The sequence below is a fragment of the Bos indicus genome, chromosome 1 (genome assembly GCF_029378745.1).
Source record: "Bos indicus isolate NIAB-ARS_2022 breed Sahiwal x Tharparkar chromosome 1, NIAB-ARS_B.indTharparkar_mat_pri_1.0, whole genome shotgun sequence".
NCBI lineage: Eukaryota > Metazoa > Chordata > Mammalia > Artiodactyla > Bovidae > Bos > Bos indicus.
This window is the reverse complement of record NC_091760.1, coordinates 46,652,102-46,664,808: the sequence shown is the minus strand read 5'-3', so window position 1 is coordinate 46,664,808 and position 12,707 is coordinate 46,652,102. Positions and strand designations below refer to the sequence as shown.

The window sequence follows — 12,707 nt, the reverse complement described above, 5'->3', positions numbered from 1 at the left end:
TCCCTCTGTCAGTGGACATATAAGTTGCCTCCATATCTTGGCTATTGTTAAATAGACCTTTAGTGAACATTGGGGTGCGTGTATCTTTTCAAATTATGATTTTTTTTTTGATTTATGTTCAGGAGTGGCAGTGGTGTATCATACGGCAGTTCTGTTTTTATTTTTGTATTTGTTTTAATGAATCTTCATACTGTCCTTTGTAGTGGTTGTACCAGTTTATGTTCCAACCAAAAGTTTAGGAGAGTTTCCTTTTCTCTACACACTCTCCAGCATTTATTGTTTGTAGATTTTTTGATGATAGCCATTTTGACCAGTGTGAGATGATACCTCATTGTAGCTTTGATTTGCATATCTGTAATAATTAGTGATGTTGACCATCTTTTCATATGCTCCTTGGCCATCTATATGTATTGTTTGGATAAATGTCTAATTTGGTCTTATACTCATTTTTTGATTGGGTTGTTTGATTATTTTTTTTTTAATATAGAGCTGCATGAGCTGTTTGTATATTTTGGAGATTAATCCCTTGTCTGTCTCATCACTTGCAAATATTTTCTCCCATTCTGTGGGTTGTCTTTTTATTTTGTTTATGATTTCCTTTGCTATGCAAAAGCTTTTAAATTTAATTAGGTCCTATTTGTTTATTTTTGTTTTTATTTCAATTACTCTAGGAGGTGAATCCAAAAAGATACTGCTGTGATTTATGTCAAAGAGTGTTTTGCCTATGTTTTCCTCTAAGAGTTTTATAGTGTCCAGTCGTACATTTAGAGCTTTAGTCCATTTTGAGTTTCTTTTTGTATATGGTGTTAAAGAATGTTCTAATTTTATACTTTACATATAGCCATCCAGTTTTCCCAGCCCCACTTATTGAAGAGACTGTGTTTCTCCATTGTGTATTTATTGCCTCCTTTGTCATGGACTAATTGACTATAAGTGTGTGAATTTATTTCTGGGCTTTCTGTTCTATTCCATTAATCTGTATTTCTGTTTTTGTAGGAATATCTACTCTTCTAATTACTGTAGCTTTGTGGTATAGTCTGAAGTCAGGGAGCCTGATTCCTCTAGCTCTGTTTTTCTTTCTCAAGATTGCCTTGCCTATTTGGGGTCTTTTGTGTTTCCATACAAATATAAAATATTTTTGTTCTAGTTCTGTGTAAAATGAATACTACAATGAATAAAACTGCTGTGTGCACACTCATGTACAAGTGCCTATATGGACACATTTTTATTTCTTTTGGGTAAATACCTAGGAGATGGGTTGTTGAGTCATTGAAAGTACATTTTCAACTTTGTTAAGAAACCGCCAAGTGTTTTCCAGAAGTAATTGTGTCAATTTACATTTGCACAAGCAATGCAGTAGAGTTTTACTTCCTCAATCTTCCTGTCAGGACTTGTATGGTCAGTCTCTGTCATCATCCCTTATAATATATGTGTAGTGATATCTTTTTTTTTTTAAGAACTATGTTAAAAATTTTTTTTATTTGTTTGTTTTGGCTCTACTGAGTCTTGGTTGCAGCATGTGGGCTATTTGTGTGGGTTCAGTGGTTGCAGCACATAGGCTTAGTTGCTGCGTGTGGGGTCTGGTTCCCTGGTCAGAGATCAAACCCATGCTCTCTGCATTTGAGTGCAGAATCTTAGCCACTGGATCACTAGGGAAGTCCCATGTGGTGATATCTAATTGTGGTAATAATTGCATTTTGTTGATGAATGATGATATTGAGCATCTTTTCATGTGTCTGTTGTTATTTTGTATATTTTCTAAAGTATCTGTTGAAATATTTTGCTCCCTTTCCCATTTTTTGAAAAGACAAACTGTTTTTAAAAGACCAGAAAAATGAGATTAATGATATTGAGCATCTTTTCACATACATATTGGCTATTCGTGTGTCTTTTCTGTGATGTGTTCATTTATTTTGTCCTTGAGGAGGAAGGACACAAACCTCTACCCCGCAGTGGTTCTCTGACTGGGGCCATAATTGGACAGACAAAATACAGATAAATAAAAGAAAAACAAACAGAATCTATTCAACACATGCAGTGTGCATATACATGGGAGAAATCCTATAAAGAGTAACTCAAAGGAGTAGTTACAGCTTAGGCTTATATAATGTATTAACAAAGGACAATAAATTTCTAGAGAAGTGATAAGACAGAGGAAAAAGATTTGCTATTCCAAGGATGGCGAACTGTGGAATAGAACGTATATGGGGGAAACTAATAGGAGATAATGTTTGATTAGTAAGGCTTGTTATGTGAATTATATTCCTGGGCTGATAAAGAGTCTCTGGTGATAAATAGTGTAAACCTGCTTTTAGGCAAGCAATGAGTGGACAGGGAGCCTTTTTGGCATCTACTCTCAGTTGCTTTCAGTTCAAAATAATCCTTGTGCCAAAGAGGCATGTTTTGTGGTAGCATATTTTTATTTCCTGCACCCCCCCCTTTTTTTTTGAAGGACAAGAAATACTAAAATTAAATTATGAAAAAAGAAACTAAAACATTGCCTTCATTCCAGCTGTCAGTTTCTAGAATCTAAAAATAGGACACCATGTTTTGAGAAGTGATTTTTTTTTTTTCCTGAGTTTTGAATTTAGCCAAGTTTAATATTTATGCATTCATTGAAAAACTGCTTTTGTTGAAAAATTTAAATCGAACAAAATTTGAAAAAAAATTTTTTTTCTATTGTGGTTTTGCTGATTTTTTTTTTTTTCATAATTACAGATTTTTACGTGTATGATAAGTACTACAGAAGAAATGTGATATAATTTTTATTTTCTGGGAGTGATAATTTTTAAACTTTGAGTACATCAATCAGCAACTATTTTCCCTTGTACATTAAATGAATAGTAGAGTAATAATTCATAGCTTAGAAGGGGACATTTTGTAAATAGACTGTTGGATGATTCTAAAAAGCTTAGGTGAGAACTTCCCTGATGGTCCAATTGACTAAGACTCTGCTTTCCCAATGCAGAGGGCCCTGGTTGGAGTCCCAGTCAGGGAATTAGATCCCATTTGCTGCAACCAAGAGTTTGCATGCTGCAATGAAGATTGAAGATCCTACATGCTGCAGCTAGGACCTATTGTAGACAAGTAAATAAATCATAGTAAAAAAGAAAAGCTTAGATGAGACTTCCCTGGTAGTCCAGAGGTTAAGACTCCTCGCTTCCACTGCAAGGGGCACCAGTTTGATCCCTGGTCAGAAAACTAAGATCCCACTAAGATCCCTTAAGGTGTGGCCACAAAAAAAAAAAAAAAAAAAAAGCTTATGCATGTATTTTAGCAGGGATGGTATATATATCATCAATAGAATGTTGGGTTAGGTGGAGATCTTCATTTAGCTGTCCTCTACTCTTTATTTTTATTGTGAAATATAATGCATCTACCAAAAAATGAATAAAGGGTAAACTGTTTAATAAATTATTTATTATAATTTAATATGTTTTTATATAACCACCATTCAGGTATAAAATAGAAAATTAGCCCAGAAATTCCATGTACCTTTGTAGTTACAACTCCCTTTCCTCTCCTTTAAAACTAACCTGTCTCCTAATCTTACTTTTTTGGGATAGTATTGCCACCTAAGTGTGTCTCCCTAAATACTAAGTTTAGGTTTTGAATGTTTTTCTTTATTCTGAATTTAAGTTTCTATTTGAATATCTGTAGAAATAATAGGGCTAGGTGGAATTGTAAATTGATACAGCCACAGTGGAGAACAGTATGGAGATTCTTCAACAAACTAGGAATAAACCTACCATATGATCCAGCAATCCCACTACTGGGCATATACCCTGAGAAAACCACAATTCTAAAAGACACATACATCCCAGTGTTCATTGTAGCACTGTTTACAATAGCCAGGACGTGGACGCAACCTAGCTGTCCCTCAACAGGTGAATGATAAAGAAGTTGTGATACATATATACAATGGAATATTACTCAGCCATAAAAAGGAACAAATTTGAGTCAGTTGTAGCAAGGTGAATGAACCTAGAGCCTGTTATACAGAGTGAAGTAAGTCAGAAAGAGAAAAACAAATATTGTCTATTAATACACATATATGGAATCTAGAAAAAATAGTACTGATGAACCTGTTTACAGAGAAGAAATGGAGATGCAAATATAGAGAATGGTCTGGTTGAAACAGCAGGGGAAGGAGAAGGTTAGACAAATTGAGAAAGTAGCATTGACATATATAAACTATCATGTATAAAACAGGTAACTAGTGGGAAGCTGCTATATAACACAGGGAGCCCAGCCTGGCACTCTGTAACGACCTAGAGGGGTGAAATGAGAGGGGAGGGAGGCTCAGGAGGGGAGGGAAATGTATATAAATATGACTGATTCACATTGATGTATGTCAGAGATCACTGCAGCATTGTAAAGCAATTATCCTCCAATAAAACATAAATAAAAATGAGATCCTAAAAAAGTGTTCTGAATCAATAATATAGAGTTGATTCCTATGTGGTCTCTAGATACTTAACTAAATAGAGTAACAAACCCTGGCTAATAGTGTGAGGTATATTTATTTGGATTATTCTTTTCAAACTGGAATGTGTTTTATAGATGATTTTTATATTCTTAAATAAATATTAAAGGGATTTTTAAAAAGAATGCTAGGGCATTTAAATATAGAAGTTTTAAAAATTTACCTTTAATTAGAATATTATTAGTCAGATTACAATAAAGCAAATTTATGAACGTGAAATAAGTATTTTCACAGAGAACCCAATTGTCTTTTTCACTTAGAACCAATAATTAGAATTACCAGTAAAATCACCAATGGTAATTCTTTTTTTTTTTTAACTTTTTGTGTTGGAGTATAGCCAGTTAGTAATGTGGTAGTTTCAGGTGAACGTTGAAGGGACTCAGCCATGCATAACATGTACCAATCGTGATTCTTACTTGATTTGGGTGAATAGAAAAATGACATTTTCCAACATTGGAGATTTTCATATTTAACAATTTTTAAATTACCGTTAGGATATTTTTTCAAATAATTTAGCAGATTACTAATAGTTTTCTAATCAGACTGAAAAGTAGAACTTATATATCCTTAGGATTTTACAAGTGTTTTCATTTGATCATTTAGAATTTTAAGTTATACAGTTGTAAAACCTTATAAAAGAGTAATCCTGAATGTAAAAAATAGTTTCTTTTCACTAATTAATAGTTTTTTGGCTAGGTAAGCATGTTTACTGTTCTTTACAGAATAAATTGGTTGATATTTCTCTACATAAATAGTGTTTGCTTAGCATAAAAAATAGAAATAAAGACAAATAGAAAGCAGGAAACAACACAGCCAGCCATCCTTAAAATTTAAAGTAGAAGATTTTAAGAGATCAATAAGTAACATTCTGTTAAGCGGTTTTATCATGGTATATACTTAACCATTCTGCTATTGCTGGGATTTTAAAGTTGCTTGTATTTTTTTGCTGTTATAAATAATACTGTGATGAACATCTTCATGCATGACTTTTCCCCATACGTTTTGTATTTTTTTGGTACAGGATTCCAGGTGTGGAATTATTTTGTTAAGAATAACAAACATGCGAAATATTGTTAACATTTTCCCACATTTATGCTTTCTCAGTCTTTCATTCATATATTTAAGTGCATATCACATATGCACATTCACATACACTTTTTCCAGAACTATTTGAGAATAAGTCACAGACATCAGGCACTTTACCTTTGAATACTTTAGCCTGTACTTCTTAAAAACAAGGAATTCTTTTACATGATAACCACAATACATCATGAAGAAGATTTATACTAATTTCTTTTTTAATATCATTTTTGGCTTTTAATTACATTAAAAATATTTACTTTATTTATTTGGCTATGTCGAGTCTTAGTTGTGGCACACCTGGTCTTCATTGCATCATGTGGGATCTTTGGTTATAGTGCACAGACTCTCCAGTTGCTGCACACGGGCTCAATAGTTGCTCTGTGTGGCCTTCAGTAGTTATGGTACACAGAAACCTGACTAGGGCGACATGTGGGCTTATTTGCTCCATGGCATGTGGGACCTTAGTTCTCTGACCAGGGATCCAACCCTCATCCCCTGTACTGCATGGTGGACTCTTAATCTCTGGACCACCAGAGAAATCCCTATAATAATTTCATATTATCATCTCATGTAAAATCTAGAATCAGAATTCTCTAAATGTCTCCAAGATGTCTTTTTTTTTAAAATCTAGGATCAAATTGAGGTTCATGCATTATATTTTTTGGTTTTTATGTCTCATTAGTCTCTTAATCTTAGAATAATCCCACCATCTCTTCACCCTCTTAAACCATGACACTGACTTTTTTGAAGAGCTCAGGCCAGTTGTCTCGTAAGATGTCTTATATACTAGATTTTAAAAATTTGTCTAGGTTTGGCCTTATGATTAGGTCCATGTTACATTTTTGGCAAGAATGCTTCCTAGCTGATGTCATTTGCTTATTGCGTCATATCAGAGGATACATAATATCTCCTTGTCCCACTGTTGGTAGCCTTATCTTTGACCACTTGGTTAAGGTGCTAGCTGACAGATGTTTAGTTACAAAGATGCCTTTTTCCTTCATAATTAATAATTGTTTGTGAACCTGATTATCTGTTTGCATTGTGCTGACATCAAGGTGGCTGAGCACTAATGGGAAAAAAATGACAAAACAGAGTATGTTTGTGGCATTATAAATTCATAATTATTAATCTTACTGGATTTCTCAATCCCAAGATAATCCTACTGTGTTTTGCTAGTCGTCTTGTGTTCCCCCTCTACACAATGAAGATTTGAAGCCTTTTCTCTCCTCAACCCTGTATTCCTTTACCTTTCATATCACTCTGAAAAAATGATCTTGGTTTCTGGAAGAAGGCCATCATAAATCAGCACAGTGGAGCAGTTAAGAGTGCTGTCAACAGAGTTGAGAGTGTGTGGCTCTGGATCCCACTCTCACTATTCAACCCATTTTACTGTGGGCCAAGTTATTAATCATTCTGTCTTGGTCTTCTCAGTTACAGAAGAATAGTTACCTTTGTACCTCATGGAGTTGTTGGTGTTCAGTTGCTCAGTTGTGTCTGACTCTTTGTGACCCCATGGACTGCAGCACGCCAGGCTTCCCTGTCGTTCACCATCTCCTGAAGCTTGGTCAAACTCATGTCCATTGAGTTGGTGGTGCCATCCAGCCATCTCATTCTCTGTCATCCCCTTCTCCTCCTGCCTTTAGTCTTTCCCAGCATCAGGGTCATTTCTAATGAGTTGGCTCTTTACATCAGGTGGCCAAAGTACTGGAGCTCAGGCCAAAGGACTGAGCTTCAGCATCAGTCTTTCCAATGAATATTCAGGATTGATTTCCTTTAGGATTGACTGGTTTGATCTCTTTGCAATCCAAGATACTGTCAAGAGTCTTCTCCAACACCACAATTCAAAAGCATCAATTCTTCAGCACTCAGTCTTCTTTATGGTCCAAGTCTCAAATCCATACATGACTACTGGAAAAACCATAGCTTTGACCTCATGGATTAGTTGTGAGGATTAAATGAAGTAAAGCATTATAAAGGGCTTAGCGTAGTTTCTGGTATATTGTGCATGTTCAATAAATACTAGCTCTTTTTATGCCACTTCTTAAGAAACTTAATTATAATGTTAATTATTCTGTCTCCTGTATCATCAACGTCTCCTACTTTGTTGAACTCTTTCCCGTAAGCACTTAAACTTACACAAATATTTTCAATCTTAAGCTAAGTAACCAATAATTAACTCAGAAGACCTATCTTGAATCTTACATTTATCCTCAGTCCTTGTCCTATATCGGAGAAGGCAATGGCACCCCACTCCAGTACTCTTGCCTGGAAAATACCATGGACGGATGAGTCTGGTGGGCTGCAGTCCATGGGATCGCAAAGAGTCGGACATGACTGGGTGACTTCACTTTCACTTTTCACATTCATGCATTGGAGAAGGAAATGGCAACCCACTCCTGTGTTCTTGCCTGGAGAATCCCAGGGACGGGGGAGCCTGGTAGGCTGTTGTCTATGGGGTTGCACAGAGTCAGACATGACTGAAGCGACTTAGCAGCAGCAGCAGCTTGTCCTGTATCCCCCTTTCATAGCTCTGTGTCAACTGCCTACATTTGCTGTATCCATGTCCCTTTTCTTCTTTCCTGTTTCTGCTCCCACCATTCCATTAAATTATCCCTAAGTCACCATCACCTCTGTAAATTCATTATTTTTTCTCTTCATGTTTTCTTTATTCTTCACAAAAGATCAAAGTCATCTTTTTAAAAATACAGCTATGATATCATCATTCTTTTATTAAAACTAGGGGATAGATACTGTTGTTGACATTAAAGTTTCAAATCCTCAATATAATCCACACAGTTCTGCCTAACTGCCCATCTTTATACAAATTTCCTCTTCATTCTAAGCACTTGAGCCAGGTAAGTCCTTTAATTTTCTTGAACAAACTTTCCTCATGTCTGAGCATTTACATTTTATACTCCTTTTTGAACCGCTCTTCATTTTCCACTTGTTTCCTTTGGATAGTTTCAACTTCAGTAAAAGTCATATTCTTAGTAAAACTTCCCTTATCTGGTTCAGTAGAAATGCAGCATCTGTACTTTTTGTTCATATTGCTCATTACAGTTGTAATTAAATAGCTAATTGGATAATTCTTCCTTGAAATGTAACCTCCACAAAGGCAGGAACTGTAATTGTTTTGTTTGTTGCCAATTGTTTTGCTAGAAGGTATTTGGTAAGTATTTGTTGGATGAAGAATGAACTTTTATTCATTCATAGCAATGTCTCTCATCTTTTTATTGTTTAATGATAATCCTAAAATCTGTAAGTGCTTTCTGTAGTGGCTCCTTGGAAGAAGCAGCAGCTCCCACTTCTTCTACTAGATGATCTGAAGATACAGCCCCAAGGGGCAGGTGCAAACAAGTCATTTCTTTGACATGTTTTATCTTAAACATACACAAACACTGCTTTCTGTTTCTTAATATTCTTACTTTTGTTAAACAAAAAGGGTCTAAAACTGATACTAGGGAGTAGAATAGACACTCTTCTAATTAAACATTTTCAATTCTTCCCACAATTCCTCATTTGACATTGTTTTACATCAACTTGGTAGCCTGTTCACAGTACTGTGTTTCATGGTTCAAGAACTGAACACAGTTCTCCAAGTATCATTGGTACAAAGATTTGTTAAATGAGTAATGGGCAAAATATAATGAGGCAAAAAGCTGACAGTGCTTGGATTTATCAGTTTTACTTTTGAAATTGGTATACATACAGTGTTTTAAGTTGACCTATTTTTAGAAATAAGGTAAACCTAAATGTATCTTAAGACTATATAGAGTTAAGACTGTAGATGATGTACTGTTATCTTTAGGTTTAATTATGTTTCCAAATCAACAAATACTAAACTAAGAACACATTTGTAATGCAGGAAGTGGTTGCCTTTGTGAGGTGATGTGCAAATGAATATTGTTCCACGGATAGTGTGGGTAAGCACAGATTAGTTACCAGGAATCCCAACAGCTGTGCATGTGTGTGACCACAGTTGTAGTATTTCAGACAGAATTCTGAAGGAAATCCCAATTTAAGTGAAATATGCTTTAGTTTTTCATGTATATTTGAGAATGGTTAGGCAGATTTTTTTTTGTTATGGTATTTACTATTCTGGTTAATTGCTTGAAGAACTGAATTAGAATTCCTGAAGGTTTTCATTTGTTATAATTTGTGATGAATACATGTATTATATAATATTTAGTACTGTATGTATTAATTATTTATGTGTATAACAGGCAACTCAAAGTTATGTTGACGAATGTCCTATGGACGGATTTAGGACGAAAATTCAGAAAGACCCTACCTAGAAACGATGCTAATTTATGTGATGCCAACAAGGTGCAGTCTGACTCATTGCCTTCGACATCTGTTGACAGCCTAGAGACATGTCAAAAATTAGAACCTCTTCACCAAAGCCTTAATTTGTCTGAAAGGTATGTTGTTCAGTATTGATTTTGTTCAGCTTACTGCACTGGAAGTACTTTAAGTCCAATGATCTTAAAAATAAGATTGTTGGAAATGATCCTTAAGAAAATCGGCATATACACGTGTAACTCCCTCAAATCTTAAAGCTGACAATCTTAATTTACAAAGTTAATGACTCTACATTTTGTTAAATCAATTGGGTTAGAATTATTTTTAAAAACAAATAATATTCTTAGTACATTTAACTTAATAATTTGATTCACATATACATATTTTTAGAGATTCACGTATATAAAATGAAGAACTAGATATAGACAGGTAGATGAGGACCTAGATTTTGTTAAGTAAGGACCTAAATATTATCTCAAAGGTATGTTAAAGATGAAAAGAAAAAAAAAATGTCTGTCTATCTATGGATCTTTTAAATTTTCTGCTTCTTATCATTTGTTGGTGTTTAGTTGCTTAGTTGCATCTGACTCTTTGTGACTCCCTGGACTGCAGCATGCCAAGTATCTTTAACATAACTTTTAAATATTATTTAATCTAGGTCCTTACCACTTTTTATTTTGTGAGCTTTCTTATATTTTACATGCATTTAAAAAACAGGAGATGATTTTGAATTATTACTCCCAGATTTTTAATAATAAATATGCAGTTTAATTTTGAAAGCTAACAAGACCTGTTTTGTTCTATATATATATTTTTTAAATTGTATGTGAAGTTTGGGACTAAAAATTAGAAATTAGCTTTGGGAATTTTTGACCTATAACATAATGTTTTAAATGTATTTCCATTTACAGTTTTAACCCTTAAGTGAATTATTTTTTTAGGGGAAGTATTTAGTTTCAATTAGAATAGCATGCCATTAGCTAGATGGTGCTTTGATTATTTGGTCTGTAACCTTAATGGCAATTTTTTTTTTAGCAGTATTTTTAATATTTATTTTTTATCCATTTATTTGGCTGTGCTGGGTCTTAGTTATGGCATGTGGGATATAGTTCCCTGATCAAGAATTTAATCAGGCTCCTTGCACTGGGAGCGTAGTCTTAGCCACTGGAACACCAAGGAAGTCCCTGGATAACAATTTATAAGTGCTTTAAGCCAAGATCCAGCTGAAACTTGGTGACTTTCAGCACAATTACTTTAAAAACTAAAGTAGAACTCTGTCACAACATTTGAACATAGTGTTGTGCAGTACTTTTTTTTTTTAAAGGACACTTCTTTTAAAAAATGCAATAACATAAAAAGCTATATAACAAGAATTCCCGTACTATATCATACCTGATGTAAATTAAATTTTCTAAAGCACACAAAATCTTACACACTTAGCTTTAGTAATTTATGAAGAAGCAATTTACTCTCATTGTCCTGAAGTACATCGGTTTTCTTTCTTAGTACAGGTGAGCTATTCCTTTACTGTGCTGATAGATCTAAATAAAGGGGGCTACTTAAAGGGATGGGCCTTCCAATCCCTTTGGTTCTTTTGAGAAGAAGCTCCAGCTCTCCTCCAGATGACATCCATCCCCTCATCCCATGTCTGATCTTTTTGAATTAGAACAGTGTGAGGAGAACAGTGTAATGCGTCATCCCCCAGAATAGTTTTTCTTACCAGAAATTGTTAGCAGCTAGATTATGTGTTCAGGAAACTTAAATATAATGTGAAATAGAGTCCCAATAAGATTCTAATTCGTTTTTTTACTGTGTATGTGTGTTTCTGTTCCCTTACTCAGATGAGCTGCCACTTAGTCCAGACCTTCCCCTCAGCTCCAGGTGTCTTAGGTTTAGCTTGTTTCAAAGTGAGTAAATCATCTTTGTTTTCAGACTTGTTCCTTTTTTCCTGTCTTCTCCCTGTCTGAATATATGACTCCTTTTTACACTTAGTTCTTTGCATTAGAACTTAGAAATTGTCCTGGCTCCTGTTTTTCCCTTACTCTTTGTATCTAATCATTTATCAAGTCTAGTTATTTTTGCCTCCTAAATCTGTCTTCAAATGATCTTTTCTTCCTCTTTCTCATCACTGCCCCAGTTCAAACCCTGATAACTTTGTGCCTTTATTACTCTGATAGTAATTTTATTGGGCTTCCTGTGCATAGTCTTTTTTTTCGTCTTCATTATTTCACCATATTTTTGCTGAAGTATGAAGATGTTATGTGTCACTCTGCTATTTAACATCTTTCTGTGGCTCCAGATAATCTTTAGGTTAAAGTTCGAACTCTTTACCTTGGCATTACAACGTCCATAATGATTGCACCTTGATTGTCTCTAGCCTTGTGTCTGTCTACTCTTCCACATTCAGTACTGTGCTTTAGAATTAAGGAACTGCTGGTAGCTCACTGAATGTATAATGTTGTTTTATACCTCTGAGCTTTTTGTCCTCTTATCTTGGGAAAAATTTCCTTTTCCCATTTATTGACTGATATTGGTCTTTAACACTGAACTCATTTCCATCTTCTTGGGAAGCCTTCTTCGATTCCAGCTGCCACATCTTTCTTTGATCCCTTTGGGAAAGCTGCCTTTTCTGTATCATAGCACCCATAACATTTAATGTGATTTCTCTGCCTCCCTTACTATAAGCTTCATAAGGGCAGAGACTACGTTTTATTTTTTCCTTACACATTACTGGGCACATACTGAATTCTCAATAAACGTTTGCTGAGATTACTTAGCAGTTCCAGTCTCTTTGATTGAAATGTCTTTTCCTCCACCCAAACCAACGATCTGCTCT

At 34.8% G+C, this 12,707-nt stretch overlaps 1 protein-coding gene across 9 annotated transcripts in view; it reads left to right on the top strand.

Annotated features, from left to right (window-relative positions):
* SENP7 (SUMO specific peptidase 7) overlaps positions 1–12,707 on the top strand; it is a 170,808-nt gene that overhangs the window by 70,360 nt on the left and 87,741 nt on the right. For 6 of the 9 annotated variants that reach the window (XM_070791248.1, XM_070791165.1, XM_070791064.1 and 3 more), the window contains exon 6: positions 9,793–9,990. The exons of the other annotated variants lie outside the window; for them this stretch is intronic. In XM_070791248.1, the coding sequence (XP_070647349.1) occupies positions 9,793–9,990 (198 nt within the window). The remainder of the gene's footprint in view (positions 1–9,792; positions 9,991–12,707) is intronic. 9 annotated transcript variants of the gene reach the window in all.